At 37.2% G+C, this 18785-nt stretch overlaps 2 protein-coding genes across 2 annotated transcripts; both read left to right on the top strand.

Annotated features, from left to right (window-relative positions):
- Nucleotides 1–72: 72 nt before the first annotated feature.
- Nucleotides 73–4439, top strand: LOC110060809 (uncharacterized). Its single transcript, XM_020767605.2, has 3 exons — nt 73–847; nt 1741–1786; nt 2652–4439. The coding sequence occupies exons 1-3, from the start codon at nt 536–538 to the stop codon at nt 2915–2917; spliced, it is 624 nt and encodes a 207-aa protein (XP_020623264.2). The 5' UTR covers nt 73–535; the 3' UTR covers nt 2918–4439.
- Nucleotides 4440–5906: 1467 nt separating this feature from the next.
- On the top strand, nt 5907–18566 carry LOC110060897 (UDP-glucuronic acid decarboxylase 1-like). The gene is given in 19 exon segments (XM_089295009.1): nt 5907–6104; nt 6229–6280; nt 7945–8002; nt 8837–8892; nt 9631–9688; nt 10282–10347; nt 10565–10617; nt 11686–11747; nt 12288–12352; nt 12733–12772; nt 13258–13325; nt 13973–14086; nt 14416–14482; nt 14635–14687; nt 15350–15393; nt 15678–15738; nt 16405–16462; nt 17348–17451; nt 17897–18566. Coding segments are annotated over 19 exon segments (1254 nt in total). The 5' UTR covers nt 5907–6019; the 3' UTR covers nt 17987–18566.
- Nucleotides 18567–18785: the final 219 nt, after the last annotated feature.

Here is an 18785-nt window from a genome sequence, read left to right on the forward strand (position 1 = left end):
CTGAACCTGATAATTTTATTAACAGAGTCCATCAGTCATTTTAAGGGGATTGAATTTCGAAGATTTTAGAGTATTATCTTTCAATTTCTTTTCCATAAATTAATTTCGACAACACTGTAATACATGATTTTAACCCAGGAGTAACAGTATGATGTTTAGTGTGATCGTTCAGGCGGATATAGTTCTGAAAAGAACTGTTGTTCAGAGGTCACTGACGTTTCAAAAACCTGGTAATCATGGGCAAATGTTATCCTCAGATTCAAGAGCCTAGACAAGCACACTGCGCAAACTAATATATCATTTCTGTATCTTTCTTTCGTATTTCACAAAGACAATTGGTATACAAAAAACAAGGCTGTTTGAGTATTGCTAATTGGTCGCTAAATAATAACTAACACCTGCTTTATTGGCCAACATCATCGCCTATCTCTTTGTTTCCAAGATTCAAACATGTATATCCAGTTTCTGACAACGATGAGACGATTTTCTCGAGGAGTTTCAGTCTGATTTGCTTTCTTCCCCTAAATTATTGGCAATGAAAGGCATCATCTGGTTGTTTATAATTATGTTGTTCTTGCAGTTATTCGGGGGCGTTCGTCCTGAAGATGTAAGTTTCTATTTTTCCGTTTATGAAAATCGTACACTGTACACAAGAAGCACCGTTGTTCAGAATACATTTGCAAAAGACCTAATGTTATGCGCTCGAGCTTGTGGCGCTGAATCAAACTGTAACGCGGTAAACTACAATTCTGAAAATAACGAGTGTGAGCTTTTCAAAGAACATTTGGAAGATGTTTTGCATGGAGCGGCCGTGATAACCGCAAGAGGATATTATTTGCTTACAAAGGTAACAATTCATTTACGTTTTTTAAGTTTGACTATTATATATAATTATCTTCGGATGTCCATTCTAGACCCCGCCGACCCAAGCTTCCACTGTAATGTATTAGTTTTAGAACCTTCTCACTAGCCCCCCAAAACTTCATCTCCTAAGGTACTCAGTCTATGATTTGAATTTCCTCCAAATATTTCCCAAGAATCCACTAGCCGACTGCAAAATCAACTAGCCCCGACCTATTAAAAGACATGAATTTCTCTGACGCTGAAGCTTTTAAAAGACACCAGTGCTTTTAAAGGGGCTCAGTCACGGTATTTTGAGTTATTTTGGCCACATACAAAATTACTTTTAAATGGTTGGAAACCTGAAAATAACAGTTTAATAAGATAGAAGAACACCAAAGACGTAATGATAAACCATAAAGGATCAAGGATGGCTAAGTTCTGTTAGAAGAAGAGAAAAAGAATACTGACACACTTTAATGGTGTCGTTTGCTTGGTTATGTCAAAACAGAGCCGGTTCTATCAAACTAACTATTGAAATGAAGGCAAAAATAAAAACCTAAGCCATTTCACATTTGATCAGCTGCAATTTAATTGCCGTGAACTACTGAATTGACATTTTCCCAGAGTTAATTCTGACAGCTTTCTCAGTTATGTTTGCTTTAACGCAAAAAAGATAATTAACACAAAATGGAAGTTAGTCATATTCCTGATTCTGCCCAAATGAATATAGAAACTATTCATTTCCACTCCGATAGTTTTTTTCCCTAAATTTTGTAAGTTAATCTTATTGCTATAATTAATGGATTTTGGGCTCGAGTCCCGCAGAACAAATACTGGCCGGACTGAAGAACAGTTTCTCATAAGTAGTTTTTAAAGAAAGGTAAATAACATTTTCAGGTAGAAATGGCCCGCCACGTATTGCAAGAGATAAACTCTCCTACAGGTCAGTATCATAGTATCATTACAGAAAAAAAAAACTCAAGTTTGAAGTTAACAGTTTGATTTGAATTTACGTACTGTGTAAGACGAGATATCAGTTAATTTTCATTACATTTGAAACTTTTTGGGGCGTTGACGTGAAAATCTTCAGGTAAACACTTGAAAATGCTAAACTGTGAAGCCTTCCCAAAAATATTGACTTGTTATCCATTGGTCTCTTATCTCTAACTAAAACAACCAGTTTCAAACTTTCTGATGGCCTTTTTTTTTTTGGTTTTCTCAAAAGGATATTAAAGACATGTAAAACATTTTCTCCGTCTTTTTATCGTAATTCAGTATTAATCTACTAGCGTGCTACCCTACCTACTATCTATTCTGTTGCAGATAGTGAGTAGCGTAGCTAAGAGCGTTTGTTAACAAAATGACGGCTGCTTCTTTGCGTTTTCGAAGTGTCTGTAAAGAGGATTCAGATAAAGTTTTGAACGACCAGTTGATTTATACTAGAACAATTAGATTATTCGTTCTCGATTTCTATGCGCGACAGTCGACTTGGGCTGCTCCCTCGTCAACTATTGCGCAACAGAAATCTCGAGCTCATAATCTAATTGTTAAAAAGGAACACTCGATCGTGATTCGTGAAAGCTTGGGAGAAACTCTTCAAAGCTCTGGAACCATTCACTTGTAGTTCGTGGTCCGCCTCGATTCTCGTTTTCCCAAGGTTCCTCTCGTGTATATAATTACATAAAACTTCATAAAAACACGCAAAATGTTTTCTAGATCTTAAATGTTAGTATCCGCTTATAATCTTGTTGCTTAAACGGGGAGCAGAACAGGATTGTCATATACATCTTTATTACGTTTGTTTAAAGTTCCTTTCTTAGCTCCAACTCCTGGAGTGGAATGGCTTCACTACACACCTCAGTGGTGTACAGTTGCAGGACGAGTCAAGCTTGGTAACGGAATAACTGCTGAGCAATGTAAAGAGATGTGTAAAGAGGGATGCCCTGGAGTCGAATGGTGGCAGGCGTTCCCTATGTCATGTTACAAATGTACAGATCCAGCCAGGAAGGAGCCATATGCAGACTCGAATGATCCTTTTTATCCACCTCATGTGTTTCTTAAAAGTAGCAGTTAAATGAATACCTCAGTTTAAGCGTGGCTTTCATTAGCAAGACCCAAACTACACACGTACAGGGTTGATATGTCAAAAAGAAAAACTCTGACAGACTCTGAATTATGTCGTTGTGTGTTGGCAATTCTAATTTCTTAATCTTATAAATGTCCTACAAATCACATTTCAGGGAGTAATCCCCTAATTCAGAGCTATTCTAACTCTCCAGCCATAGTTTAAATGATTCCTACCAGGTAACTCCAAAAGCGAGTTATATTACATTAACTCCCTGTAGAAAGTTGAAATAACCCCTTCTTGAAATTTAACTTCCAGTAAGAGTTATTTTAACTCTTATTTAGAGTTAAAATAACTCCACAAAAAATAAGCAGAGTTAGATTGACTCCACGACTAGTAAATAACTCCAATGTTGAGTTAAACTAACTCTCTTTTGGAGTTATTCTAGCTCCTCCAAATAACTCTACCTTAGGGAAAAAATACTCTTCTATTTAAAATGGTCAAATGCGTTTAGCTAAATAGCCACTTTAAAGACATACCACGAAATAGCAACAAAAATCTATATAAAGTATATTTACAATTAAAACTAAAAATGGTCACGTAATAACATAAGTAAAAAGTGAGATTTAAAAAATCCAACTTTGAGATCAAGTTCTTAAATGTTGCGATTTTATCGGAGCTTTTTTTTACCGCAATGATGCCACGACTCTGAACAATAATTAAAATGTGGCGCAATGAAGGCACGGTATATAGCTATTCTCATTTCAAAAGGCAACATTTTCTTCAAACGACTGAGAACAGCCACCTGTTGACTAACTTTGCTACAGATTTTACGAATCTGGCTCTCAAACATAAACTTACTGTCGAGAGTGACACCAAGGAGTTCTAATTCGTCTTGAACAGGGATAACAATGCCTGCACAAGTCAACCAGGATTTCTCTCTGTCCTTCCAAATGTAATTGCTTGATATTTTAACTGATTTCTTTTCCGCATTTGATTGATATAGGGAGTAACTTTAACTCTACTTTAGGAGTTAATTCCACTCCTTGAAAATTAGTGTGTATGTCGGAGCATTTTGTGTGTGAGCGAAGGTGATTATATTTCAAAATAATTCTGGTAATGTTAGGACTAAAAATGAAGCAAACTTGCCGTGATAGTCAATTTCTTTCAGATTTCATCGCTTGAACGTTTGTGTTATATCGAAGTCCTTGACGTATATTTTTGTTTTGCCGCAACAAAAAACTCGTGGAAATCAATAACTTAGCTTAGAAGGCCGAATTATCGCTTTACCAGTTAATTCATTAAGTTACAAGCCTACAACTGAGTTCATAACGTTCTATTCTCCTGTAGTTTCCCATTTAGGTTTTCTTTTAGCAGGAGTGACATACTCTTGGTTTGGATCAGGTCCCAGACCTCTCAACGTAATACTGCTATTGCGTTTACAACTGACGGAAAGCCATTACACGAGAATTACACGAGATCGTATCTCAATTACTTTCATCTCCACTTGTGAAACTAAATATAAGAAAAAGGATTTTGACCAAAAGCAACGTGATAAAAAGTGCACAACAAAAACAGGAAGATCCTCTTGTTCATGCGATTGAAACAAGGTTGAAAAAGTCAGGAACGTAAACTATTAAATTGTAGTTTGGGCAAAATTGCAAGCAGACCTAAGGAAGGGGGAGGGGGGGGGGCGGGGGGAAAGAGGGTGACTTCAGTAACCTTTCTGTTCCTTTCATTTCTTTTTTGGCAGTTTCTTTGACTTCGGCTTTGTCTGTTTTTGTTGTCTTAAGCTGGGCGTGAAAGTTCGCATTCTCCAACGATACAACCGATTTGACCGCTTTGACCAGATCTAAAATTTCCAGAAAAAGGGTCAAAAGGGAAAAGAAAAGAAAAGAAATGTGGGACCAACAAGATGGATGCTGATGGTAGATTTGGACTCAAGATCCTCTGACTGACTCAAATCCTGGCTGGAGATCTACTACGAAGAATTAAAGAACATGTGTACCCTGTATTTAATAATATGGGATATATTTATACTTATATTTAGTCCAGTCTCATTAAAACAAGATTATAACAGCCACCTTATCTAAAACATAATACCTATATTAAATAAACTAAAAATGTTATAGTATTCATATTTATAATAAGAAAAATAAAGATGTTGTTAAGCTCGGGGCCTATTCATTTTTTTTTTTATTTTTTTTTTTTTATTGTGTTGTTTACGTAATTAGTAAGTCGAGAGGTCAAATCATCAACGTGTACTTCTGGTGATGTTGCTGCGGTCTGTTATAAGGTTCCGCGGGGCGTGCACTTACACAGGTTAGTCTTTCTCACTACTTTTACGTGCAGCTTATTCCATGGAGTACTCCCTTGTATGTGCTGTATGTGCGGCCCCAAAGGGTAAGGTTTTTCAACCATTTTGGTCATAAATAGGGTATCGATTTTGGCCATTTTGGTCTTAAATAGGATATGGTTTAGCACTCTAGTCTTGAATTGGGTGTGTTTCTTAGAAGAAGTTACTTTTTCATCATTATCAGTACGACCGTCAACAAAAGCCCTTCCTGAACTTATGTTTAGGGCAACTGCCAGCTACAAAGGTCATGAATAGGCTATCAAATTTTTTGCCAGGTCGTAAATAGCGTAGCAAAAATCGCAGATTTTGGTCATAAATATGGTAAGGACGGTAAGGAAAAGATCCGGAAATTTCGGTTGAAAGTCAAATGGAACAGTAATTTTCCAGAACATCAGTTCGGAGATTTAAGACTACCTACAGAGGTAGTCCTCTTTTTCCTTTCAGAAGGGAAATTTCCTTACTATTTGCGGTTGGTTTGCTGACCCTTACCATTACCCAACCAGGTCATTCTGACAAACGGCAAGCACCCCGAGCCTACATGAAAATTTTGTTCGTTTTTTCCTTCTCAAATAAGTCACGTGAAAAGTCATGTGATTATCAAGCCTGCGCCCAGTCTCCTTTCCGCGATTGGAATCTAGAACGCCTGGGGAACAAATAACTTTCGTAAGCTCATTGAACTCTTATCGCACGGTCGAGTCGTCACTGTCGTCGCTCAAAAAACATGCAAGAAAGTGTGCGGGAAACTTGAGTTCAGTATGGCATATGGCATTGACGCGTTTTCCCTTCTCAACCGGAAATTCAAAATCTTCATATTATTCATTTTTGGAACTATTTTGGTTGGTAAGTGAAGCGATTCAACGGATCGTGTCAAATACGGTAAACGTTTGTACTCGATATTGAAAGTCACACGTGTAATTTTGCAAGTAAGGTTAATGATCACCCGTTTTTTTTTATGGATTTCTAGTAAGCTGGGCAACAGTCAATCGTAACAGAACAGTCGTGCAGAATGCAGGGAGGTATGCATACTAACAAAGCTCAACAGTGACCATCCTGCGTGCGATTAAAATACATTGAACATGTTCCATTTGCTTGCTTAAAAATAAGCTTATAAATGTGTCTAACCGTAATTGTTTGTGTTTACTTATTTTGTCTTTATGGGTAATCGTTTTGGACAAAGTTCTATAAGCTTTGATTACTCTATTTTAAAAAAAATTTTCTAGAATGTAATTCAATTATAATTGCATTTTGGCTATTTGGTTACCTTATTTTTCGCCAAGAACGTTAATTTTGATCTAATTGTTGCCTCAGCTCGAATCATGTGAGATTGTTATCTCGGGGTGAATCATCGGATATAGAAGAGAGGAGATAAGACCGGGACAAATTATTGAGGAACACATAACAAATCTCCAACTCTCTATTGTCGACAAAGTTTGTTCCTTGCTTTGTAAAAGCCGGTTAGAATATACCCTGCAAGATTGAGATTCCCATCTCTTTCCTCTTGGTGAGAGGCAAGAGGGAACCTCTGCTCACAATGTTAAATTTTAAAAAAATAAAAACCTCTGCTCATAATTGCTTGATTGTCTGATTAGCCGCTGTTCACAACCAGGGACAGATAAATTTAAAATACTGGCTTTTGACAAGGTTTAACGGGTTTACAGGGATCATATTTGCAGTCGTCTGGTTGTCCATGAGGACTAAAAAATCCTAGGGACGCTTAATGGCTCTTAATCATTCATTGGGCTTATGTAGAGAGTGCTCGTAATTTGGGGGTTAAATGCGCTGTTGCTTTACTGGCGGCTGTGAGATATAAGTCTAATGTATCCATACAATTCATACAGTAGAATGATGATTACCAAGTTATTTAAGTAAGTTATTTAAATGCAGGCTCCAGATAGATGTTATTGGCTACAGGCATAGGATTAACACACTTATTAGTTGTGCTCGGTGGAAAGTTTGGAGGACGTGAAAGAAGTGTTGCTTGAGTTAGGCAAGACCAACTCAGTAGCTTCTTGAATGTTTTCCAAATTTCCTGACTGCAAACACGGTTAAAAGCCAATCAACAATTTGATTGATTGATTTCAAGAACATTGCCAGATTATGTAAGTAAATTTCTCTCAAGGGAAGCTAGAAGTAGGTGGTGGAGGGGGAGAGGAGGGGTGATTAATCATCAATTCAGGTCCCTTTCTGTTTTTTTCTTCCTTTCTTGTCCATTGGCACAGGCACACTACACCTACTTTACATAAATATTCACCAGGGAGTTATACTGTCATATGGCTTTGATAGTATGAAATTGATTGAAATTCAGATTGAAATTCTTCTAAAGTTGAGTCTGAATCAAAGCACCTTGTTTCCCCAACTCTTGCCTGTGGTCCACAAACCAAACTTCTCCTTGAGTTTTCACATGTACATGTGTAACTTATCAGAAACACAGAAAATGTTTCTATTTGTTTAAGAAAATAATAATCTTTACTCAAGTCTGTTTTAGGTGCAGGTGTTCAATTACTTGGGGAGCAATGTAAAAAATGGCACACAAAGAAAAGTGGAAAAGCACCTCTTCTTTTTTCACTCTGCTATTTTTTGGCAAAGTGCCCCAAGTAACTGAACACCTGGGAGGGGCTATTTTGAGCTGAACGGATTGCTCAAAAAACAACTTGTATACTGATCTATGTTGCTCTGACAGGATATCTCAAAGAATGCTAGATGATTTGAGAAGAGATTTAGAAACTTTAAATATAGTGGTAAGAAAAGAATAAATTAATATGAAGTTAGAAAAATATTTTTTTATATGTAAGCGAGCAATGATTTCACACATGTTACTCAAATGGCTGTGTTACAATTTAAGTAAGTTAGAATGCTACAGTTTCTACTGAAATGTAAATTGCACAATTGCATTAATTAAATAGTCAATAAATCCTGTCTTTATTTTATCTTCTTTCATTTTTCTTGAGGATCTAAGCAAACTGTACTGTACAAAACTGTTTTGTAGATTGCTGTACGTGTATGCTGTACCACTTAAAATAACAAGGAATTAGTGTATTTTATTTGATCATTCACCCAGCTTTCTTAGAAGTTATTTCGTATTGCAAAAATAATAATGCAAGTCATTCATGCTTAACTGTTATATTAAATATATACAGTGGAACCCCTATTAAGCGGCCACCTATTAAATGGCCACCTCTATTAAGCGGCCAGTAATCAAAGTCCCCATGAGGACCGTTTCTGGGGTTTTTACCTCCATTAAGCAACCAACCCTTTTAAGCGGCCACTATCCCTTTCCCTGAGGGTGGCCATTTAATAGGGGTTAAACTGTAATTTTAAAAAAATGGCACAGCGTACATTTTGGGAGATGTGGGGGTCCAATATTTATTACACTGGACTCCAGATCGATTGGTCTGGGTTTGCCCTGGCTAGGGCCATTGTTCCATCTCTTATTTTTACTGAGAAATAGTGAGGGTTAGAGGGTTACTTCTCTAGGGGGTTTATTGCAGTAATTAAGGTCTAATTAATGAAAAGAGTATTCTTTGCTTTAAGTGTTGGTGAAACTGATTGAGTTGTTACTCTCCTTATTTCAGACATTAAATGAGAAACTGAAACCATTGGACCTCAGAATTACAAATTTAGAGAGCAAGTATGTTAGAAATAAATTACCCTTTTTTAAATTAATAAAATACATTTTATTTAACAATGCATTAGACATATGTTTAAGTAAAGAACAGGGTTTTGTATGTTGATTAATTTATGAAAATTGATACATACATTGTGTTAACAATGCATGACTATCAAGGGGGTGGTTGAGCTTTCTATCAAAATTAAATTTTCATCTTTCCAAATTAAAATGGTTGTTGAGTTTCAATCTATTTTGCTTATTTGTGTTGCATTATGATTTTATTACATATGCAAACCAATTACTTAACAATTTCTATTTTAACTATGAAAATGTAAAGGTGTATAGCCTTCATATATCAGAGTTAACCTTGAGTTTATAGTTACACTTCATTAAATCATTTAATTTAAGAGTTTCCTGGATAAAGACTGTTGTGAGTTTCTGGTCTCTTGTACGGGTCACCAATTCTCCTGGATACAAAGGAAAGCATTCAAAACTTACATTTTTCACACTTGTTTTAGTTTGGTGTATTTGTGAAAGTTACTTTTTTAATTTGATGCATTACTGTGGCTGAATCAGCAGAGCCCTACTTTGAACAAGATTTTTTTGAATTGACAATCCCCCAGATTTAGGTTGGCATCTCTGAAACTTGGCAAAATGTACATACATGTATGTCTTATTGATGAATGGTGCCCAGATTATCACAATATACATGTATTATAGTAAAATGTATTAATTCATATTTATTTTATTCACTAACAGGGAACGAAAATATCCTCCAGTTAAATATTTAGCCGAAAAAGATCGCAAGAGAATTTTAGTAAGTCTGCTGTTTGCTTTTGATTTTTATTTAAAGTGGATCTGACTTTTTCATTTTGTTCGGGGTCAATTTACTGTTAGGATTTCATTAATGTTTTCAGCAGTAGGGCAACTGGTTTTCACAGGCAGTGAAACGTTTTGAACTAAACTTCTTTAAATATAAATAACTTTCCTATAGATGGTCAAACTAGGTGGGCAAAATCATCCTTACAGCTGGTCAATTTGCCCAGTGTGGCTTGGCTCTTAATGAAATCCTGATACTGTGGAACATCTTGGGCAATGCTTGGTGTATAAAACAATATTATTGGATAAAATAATATTATTTTTAATTAGATTGATATTTTTAGGCTTTGTTTCCAACTGGTTGAAAGCAGTAATAACAACAGCATGTATTTATAACAGAGAGAAAAAAAAGAATACCATTGATTTTTAAACTTGAGAATATGGTATAAGTTGCCTACATAATAAGAATTTGATCACCTCCTTTTGTTCTTTCTTTTATTTATATACATTTATTTGATATCTTTCAGACTATTATAGACATCTATAGTTGATGTCAATGATTACATATTTTTGTTTGTTTTTTTCTGTCAGGTGACTGGTGGGGCAGGATTTGTAGGATCTCACTTAGTTGATGCTTTATTAATGGCAGGCCATGAGGTGCAGATAACTATCAACTAAATATTTGATCCAAACTGTTATAGCTCTTAAATTAGTCACACAAGTTGTACTGTATAATAATCGGAGGTCTTAATTACTTCATTGTTATTTAACCAATAAGTTAATCAATGAAGTAATTAGCCATTAGTGATGTACATGTGTACACAGTCCAAAAATTAAAGAAACAAATACTTAAATTATCTTTTTGTCATGACAGGTCACAGTTGTAGATAATTTTTTCACCGGACGAAAAAGAAATATTGAACATTGGTAAGAGTTTTGTTAAGCCTGGTTCTCATATGCCACTGACATACCTGGGACATCATCCCACTGCCTGGGATACCGTTACGGCGTATGTGAACATTTATATCGCCGAATCATAATCTATCCCAGGCAATGACCGCAGGCAAGCCGGCGGCTGTCGGCGGTCGTCAGCGATGAAAATATTTTATGTGAACATCATCTGCAGTCGCAACGTACTCCAGTAAGACGATTCGATCCATATTTACGGGTAAAGTTGTTGCAACTTGAGCAATTCGATTTGCATTTCACGCAAATTTGAGTACGTCGGCGATCCATTGCAGATGCCCCGGGAACCCACTGGGACAGATCGCTGAACGTTGTCAATTGCATCCGGCGACTACGTCACAGGTACGTCGGCGGGATATGAGAACCAGGCTTAACATAATTATAATTTACAAACTAAGGTAGTATACTAGGTAAAAAGGTAAAGTCTGCATACGAGCCAAGTGGCCCATCAGGCCGGAGCTTATCCCGGTTTCTGTAGCATGAAGCGACTAGGAGTATTTCTACTCCCCCCTGGATGGGATGCTAGTCCACGCAGGGTTACCCCCAGCATTAAGTTCACCGGTACCCATTTATACACCTGGGTGGAGAGAGGCACTGTGGGAGTAATGTGTCTTGCCCAAGAACACAACACAATGTTCCCGGCCAGGGCTCGAACCTGGACCGCTCGATCCAGAGACGAGCGCACTAACCATGAGGCCACCGTGCCACCCAAGTATACTAATTAATGGTATACTAGGACATCACCATTAAACAACAGGGCTGATCAGTTTTCCATTCTGGCTCTTACAATTTAAAATAGATTGTCTTGATAGGAACACAGATTCTCAGAACTGCATTGTAACAACTTAAATAAATTATAAGTCAGTCAAGAAAGAACATTTCTACACTAGCAGCCTACTGTAGAAGTGGGAATTGTATAGTTATTCATTTTAGACAATATTTGTAGCCACAGCTTATTATAAATTAAATGTTTAAATCTTCTAGGTTTTAAAATGCTACATTGTAAGACAATGTGGTTTGGTTTTGCAGGGTTGGGCATGAAAATTTCAACCTTTTAAATCATGATGTTGTGGAACCTCTTTTGTTAGAAGGTAGGTAATTGTACTAGATACTATATGCCGTGATGTTCATAAAGATATCAGTCTCCGAAATACGTGCAATGCATGTGATACATTATAATTGACTTGCAGGTTTCCCCCAGGGGGGCTTTTTAATTGAAATAATTTGCCACAATGTGCAGTACCAGAAAATATCCATACTCCCCACACAGAAGGGTTGGAACTTCCTGGGGATGGGGGGTTCTCTAAGACCAAAAAATTTAAAGAAATGTATCAAGTTTAATTGGAATTTCCAGAGCGGTGGGGGGTCTTGGAAAAAAATCCCTTCCGTGGGGAAGGTATGGATATTTTCTGGAACTACACAATGTATCAAAGGGGCACAATCTGTATCATGGTAATTTTGCTGCAATTTTTTGGTCTAAACAGTGCTTATATAACAACTAAACACAAAGTGCTCCTAGAATACCAAGATGATCAGAAGATGTTGAAAGAATTTTGGAAGGGAGACCATATTGTTCTAAATATGATAGTCCTTGTAAATTTTTACTGACACTCTTTATTCTTGTTTGGTAGTTGACCAGATTTATCATTTGGCATCACCTGCATCTCCTCCTAATTATATGTACAATCCAATTAAGGTAATTTACAGACTTAAAAAAAAAAAAAACTGGCATGATTTGACAGAAGAGGAGACTGTTTGTATTGACATGTCAGTTTTACAGTAAATGCAAAACAGTAGAGTTAAAGCTATATCTACAACATAATGTTACATTGTAAATCATACAAAACATTAATATGTCTGACAAGCAGTACAGAAACAACAGAATGCAAAACAATAGAGATGCATGTCATATTAAACCAAAAGGGAAAGGCAAATTGTGATTTAGAAGACGGAAGCTCTATTAACACCTTGGCTCTGTACTTTATGTGCTTGTTTTCTTTTCTTAATAAAGCAAATAGAAGAGTATAGATCAGTGAATTACAAAGTAACCAATTGCTTTGTGTGTTCATTTCTTAGACAATAAAGACGAACACGTTGGGGACTCTAAACATGCTGGGTAAGACGTGCCTTCGACCAATGCCACATGATGTTCATTGACCTTAGTTTGTGTACCCCATCCCCCACCCCCTAGAGTGAGAAAGAAAACAAGAGTGATAGGGTCAGAAAGAAGAGAGACCCATCCAGAAATGAAGTTGACAATTTCCTATCAATGACCAAACATTTATTTTTGTGGGGTCAAGGGGCTGAGAACTTTCCATCCTTGGAGACCAAGGGGCAGTTAGCTGGGACAGGAAGAAATATACACTGCAAACTTTTGTTGCTTTAAGTCTTGCAGTGTTTACTTTGTCACACCTCAACTAACTGTCCTCTGGTTTCCGAGGATGAGGACTTTCCTTAGAGCAAATAGTTGTAGGTTTTTCATTGATGCATATCAACAAATGTTTTCTGATGGGAAACAGACACTGTACTTCTAATTTATCACCAGTATGGGTTAATAAGTTGTTTCATCCTCGCCGTTTTTTTTTTTTCCTTCTGTTAAAGGACTTGCCAAGAGAGTGCATGCCAGGCTGTTATTAGCTTCAACATCAGAGGTGTATGGAGGTTAGTAGGTAGCTGTTTCCTTTGATGAACTTTTTTCCAAATCTAAGATTTCTTGCACACCATTTGCGAATGTCTGTGAGAGTTCATATGTGAAATATTTTTAATCGCATATTTAGTAACGTCTTTTTTGTGCCAAGAAATCTTGTGTGTGGGGGACTGGGGAACTGAGTTTGTTATAGTCATAGGTGTGTTTCCCGGAGAACTATTAGCCTACCAAGTTTCGACAGTCTGTGCTGCAAATTGGCGAAGATAGCACTATTTATATACTCAATATAATATTAGTTGAGTGTCTGACGTCATCAGTCCTCTCATTTGCATATTTTTCACATTTTTCCAACTTAAATATCTCTGGAACTAATGCAGATATTTTCAAACGATAAACGGCCTTTTTATTCTTACATGGAATTCTATGTGATGCACCTAAAAAAATCAAGGGCTAAAAATTTGATCATAGTACCACGTTAACAGGTGTATTGTTACAATCTTAATTAGACAAATGACTAAATAATGCGCTGTGTCTGTTCTCTTTCCATATTCATGCCGTATCTTGTGTGCACTCTAGATCCAGAGGTATGTCTTTTGCGTCATAATTTTGTAGCATTTTTTATTTTGGACGCTTATCTGATGAATGTCTGTTCCTTTCTCCTTTATTCAGAAACATCCCCAGCGGGAAGATTATTGGGGTCACGTCAACCCCATTGGACCTCGAGCGTGTTACGATGAAGGCAAACGTGTTGCTGAGACCATGTGTTACGCGTATGCCAAACAGGTACGGTGGACATAAAAGAAGATCAAATTTAAAAAAATTAAACTGAGTTTTAAATGAGTTTGATATACGAATTAGAAAATTACTTCATTATGATTGACTGAGCAGGCAAATTTATCATTTAGTTGTTTATTTGTTCTCTGTTTGATTGTGCAAGTTTGAGCATTGGAAAATTCCTCGCGCTATCTTGAGATAATTTTCACATATCACTCGTAGTGTAAATACTTGACTGCATTCTCACTCATACGATTACCTGTCCAAGTGTAACTTGAGTACACTGTGAGACAACAAGCCAGTTATCTGAAGTATTTATCATTTGTATCTCTTGTTAGGAACACGTTGAGGTGCGTGTGGCGAGAATATTCAACACGTTTGGACCAAGAATGCATATGAATGATGGTACAGTGCGGCTTTTGTTTGTTTTGAGGACAGCGTTGTCTTACTCTTAACTCACCAATGATGTTCGTTAAGCTTTATATGGTAAGTAATCAAACTCCTTTAGAAACCAGCTTGGGTATACAAAGGTTTCTTTTTCTCTCTCCTCGTAACAGGTCGTGTTGTTAGTAACTTCATCATGCAGGCATTAGAAGGGAAACCATTAACGGTGAGTAATTTAACAGACGGTGTAGAGCACAGATGTTAAAAATCTTCTACAATTACGTTCAAAGTATTTAACTAGTGCGCGAGGAAGGGTACGCTGCTTTGAAGATGACGAAAATGAGGTATTACTGAATTCGTGTATTAATTCAGGCATGGATACGTTGAGCAGTCATTGTTCAGGCTAACTTTCAGATTAGCACTACTTCTTCTGTTTAGTTCTGAATTTTTTTGTTGTTCTAGTTTCAGTTTTAATATGTATGTAATTTGGGTTTCAATAAACAAAAAGAAAAAATAACAATCATAAAAGACGCGGAGGCCACGTCAACACTAGCTGGTTTCCATGCAGGTACTCAATCCAGCTCGAATTGGAATTGGAAAATGCTGGATTTACAGGAGGGAAGAAAACTCGACTGTCTGGTAACATGCCCACGTAAAATGCTATAACGTGATTGGCTCTTGGTTCGCGGGAAAATAATCGATAAATAGCCTTCTCGGGAATCTAGTAGCACAAGTCCCAAACCAGAGATTTACACTTACAGCATTATAAACTTCTACAAGAACTCATCAAGCCCACTCTTGTACCGTTGTTTCGTCCAAGCTAAGATATATATGAAAATATGTTTGCGTCAGTTGCGGAGTTGTACTGTTTTTTTGTTTTATCACCAGGTCTATGGATCTGGAAAACAAACAAGATCGTTCCAGTACATCAGGTTAGAATCAGGTTTTGTACTCGCCTTAAGGCTGGAGTAATTTAGAGAGAGCTTTCAAATATCACTCGTCGTGTAGATTGTTATTCACACTCGTATTCATACCATTACGTAATACTTATTCATACGGTAGCTACTGTATTTTTGGTGTGACAATAATTACAAAAGAGCGTATAACGAAGAAGTTAACTTGTGACTTAGTAGAGGGTAGTACTTCATTGATATTCCCACACGTGTTGCGACCTGTCTTGTACCAATTACGTCTTTTTTTAACTTTTATATTACAGTGACTTAGTTAATGGCCTCATCCTGCTGATGAACAGTAACTTCTCCGAACCTGTAAACATAGTAAGTAAATATAAAGGCCTTTGGCTGGACGAACAGGGTTCATATTGAATCTGGAAAAGGAGAAAAGTACGGAATTTTTTGAGTAATTTTCCAGGTCTAGTTAAAGTGTGAAAAATTGTAATTTAATGTCCAAGAGAAATTTTGAATTTTGTCCAAGGTGTGAGAAGTTAACGGGTTTTGGATGAGACCTTCGTCTCCTTTTCGATTGTATGACCATGTACTCTAGAACTTGAGAACGAAACACATACTTAAAAAAAGAGCATGTGAAAGATCTTGAATTTCTTCAGACAAGAATTTGTATGAACCCTGTTCGAGCCATGGTTGGTATTTGGTGAAATGCAGTGATTCGTTTTACAATACCCATGGCAATTCCAAATGTGATCGTCTTCGAAAAATAACATCAACGTCATCGTCTTAGTGTTGTTAATTGGCTGGGACCAGTTTTAAACTTTCGTTGCCAATAAGTGGCCTGACTCATTAAGGGTAGGAAGGCGTGTTCCTGGGTCAAGAAATTTATTTCTAAAATTTCTGATTGAAGAGAGACACAAGCGTTTTTGTTGGCAGCTTGATCGAACTTTGGGTTGGTCAATTTAATTACCACAGTATTGAACTGTATTAGCCGAAGAATTAGAATTAATGTGTTTTGTTGTTGGTGATGTTTAACAGGGGAACCCAGTGGAATACACAATTATGAACTTCGCGGAGATGATCAAAGATGCTGTGGGTAAGACTCAGTAATATTAAACATTCTGGCTTTACTAACTTGCGATCAGGCGGAAGACAGAAAAAAGTACAGTAATGCGTGCGTTTTTGCTACTCATGACCAAGGTTAGCATTTTGAAAATTTATCGATCTCTATAAGCTTTATCGTCTTTCACAAAGGCAGTGATTTTATAAGTGGCTTAGGCTGAGGGCGTAATTTTGTTTACGTTCCCACGAACAGACAGTCCCTTAAAATCAGGAAAATAGATAAGAATTCACTCATCCCCAACTGATTGACGCTAAACCTCTCACGTTTACGGAAATCCACAAACGGTAGACCGCAAAGGTGGTATTGTTACTGTTCGCGGGAAATGCCGAGTCTCTGTAATATGTTATGCCCGGGAGCGGGGAAGGGAGGGTGAGTACTCTCTTATATGGGTTATATAGGTATGTGCGGCCCCAAAGGGTATGGTTTTTCCGCCGTTTTAGTCACAAACAGGGTATCGATTTTGGCCACTTTGGTCATAAATAGGGTGTGGTTTTTGCACTCTAGTCTTGAACTGGGTTTGTTTTTTAGAAGAAGCTACTTCTTCGTCATTATCGATGAGACTATCAACAAAAGCCCTTCATAAATTATGTTTAGGACAACTGAATACATGCGGCAATGGTCATAGGGAATAAAATTTTTGGTCAACTCATAAATAGGGTAGAGAAAATCACAGACCTTGGTCATAAATAGGTTTTGGGTAGTGGGCCGCACATCCCCACGCAATTTTTCTGGGAGTAGCACCCCCCCCCCCCCCCGGTGCCTGGGGATTATTATGACGTCTTTTCTGTGCCAGTCACTTAATGCAATTTTTATGTCTGAGCTGAAAGTGTTAACTGTGTTCTGTTGATATTTTTTCAGGCGGTAAAGAACCAGTTTTGAACGTTGCAAAGATGGAAGACGACCCACAAAGACGTAAGCCCGACATCTCTCGCGCTAAAAATATCCTTGGCTGGGAACCTAAGGTAAGAGCGATCAACTTCTATCTTCTCACAACGGTATCAATACATTGATTAGCTGACACTTGATGAGAATATTGAAATTCGTCAACCCAAGGATATTGTCTCAATGCGGCAAAACCTTTCAAAATTAGGAAAGAAGCCAAACCGAATGCAAACAGTAATTTAAACGTGGAAAGATTGTAATAGGATTTCGATGTCTGGTTTGCTTTAATTTGAGGAAAGGCGTGTAATGGAATATTTCAGTCACCGAAGTGATGAAGGCTCAATTCTCTGTAACAATTCGTACCTTGTCAAGCACAGAAAGTATGAGAATAAAGAAAATAATCAAGTAACTCACATCACCCAATTCTGGAAACTAACATTCCATAACGCTCATAACAACGGGTGTTTCAATTCCCTTATGGAACGCAGAATAAGCTATATGTAATTTTTCTTTTCTTTTCTTCAGGTGCCTCTGCTTGTCGGCCTTAACCGAACAATTGAATATTTTAGAAAAGAACTCGATAAGTCGAGGAAATCCAAGTTGGTTGATCTGTAGCCAGGAAGAAATCCGGCGTGTGTGATCGAATACAGCCTATGGCCAGAGAAGACGAAGCTGTAACAACAACGAATTTAACCTAAATTCGATCTTACGGGAAGAAGAAATTCTACGTATTCGCGGCATTTAATGCCTTTTTCTTTGTTGGCATAAACGATGTACAAGAGAACCTCGCTATCTTGAACTCAAATCATTTTCCCTTGAATACACTTTTTCAGTCACTTGACTTACTATTGGCCATCGAACCGCCGTCCTCTTAGCTATTTCTTGTTTTTCTAAGATTTCGAGATAGCGGAGTTAACTGTAATATAAATGTGGCCGCCTAAATTTAGACTGCGAGCAGTCATCATTCTGTTATACAACGTGACTCGAGGAAAAACGCGACATCTCAAAGCCTAGTATAGAGTTAGGCGTGGTTAGAGTGTAGTTAACTTACACAACGCCTACTTTCTTGTATATGAAGTTCGATTTAATCTTCAGCCACGCTAGAATGGCAGAAAGTCAATTTTTCATCAGCACTATTTAATGTTTACATTAAGTTATCGTCAACATTATTAAAATTTAATGTTTACATTTTGAAGTTGTTGTCCTATAATTTTGTTTAACGGACATTTCTGTTCTGGTCATGACCGCGCTGTATTAATTCGTCGGACAAAGCCGTTACAAATTCTTGACATCATACACTTTCTCACAATCATATTCCAACATACGGTTGATTAACCCTACCCTCCGTTATCTTATTCCTCAAAGAACCTGGAGTGGTTTGCTTTGTGGAGCAAGGCACGTAATGTAATGGGAG

Source organism: Orbicella faveolata, unplaced genomic scaffold, assembly GCF_042242905.1.
Source record: "Orbicella faveolata isolate gen_17 unplaced genomic scaffold, um_ofav_v1 contig_25, whole genome shotgun sequence".
Lineage (NCBI taxonomy): Eukaryota > Metazoa > Cnidaria > Anthozoa > Scleractinia > Merulinidae > Orbicella > Orbicella faveolata.

What these genes read in the sequence shown, in the direction of transcription:
- LOC110060809 (XM_020767605.2), top strand. Translation starts at nt 536, where the DNA reads ATGAAAGGCATCATCTGGTTGTTTATAATTATGTTGTTCTTGCAGTTA. An exon ending in GATATTATTTGCTTACAAAG is followed by an intron (nt 848 to 1,740) that starts GTAACAATTCAT and finishes TAACATTTTCAG; the next exon opens with GTAGAAATGGCCCGCCACGT. An exon ending in AGAGATAAACTCTCCTACAG is followed by an intron (nt 1,787 to 2,651) that starts GTCAGTATCATA and finishes GTTTGTTTAAAG; the next exon opens with TTCCTTTCTTAGCTCCAACT.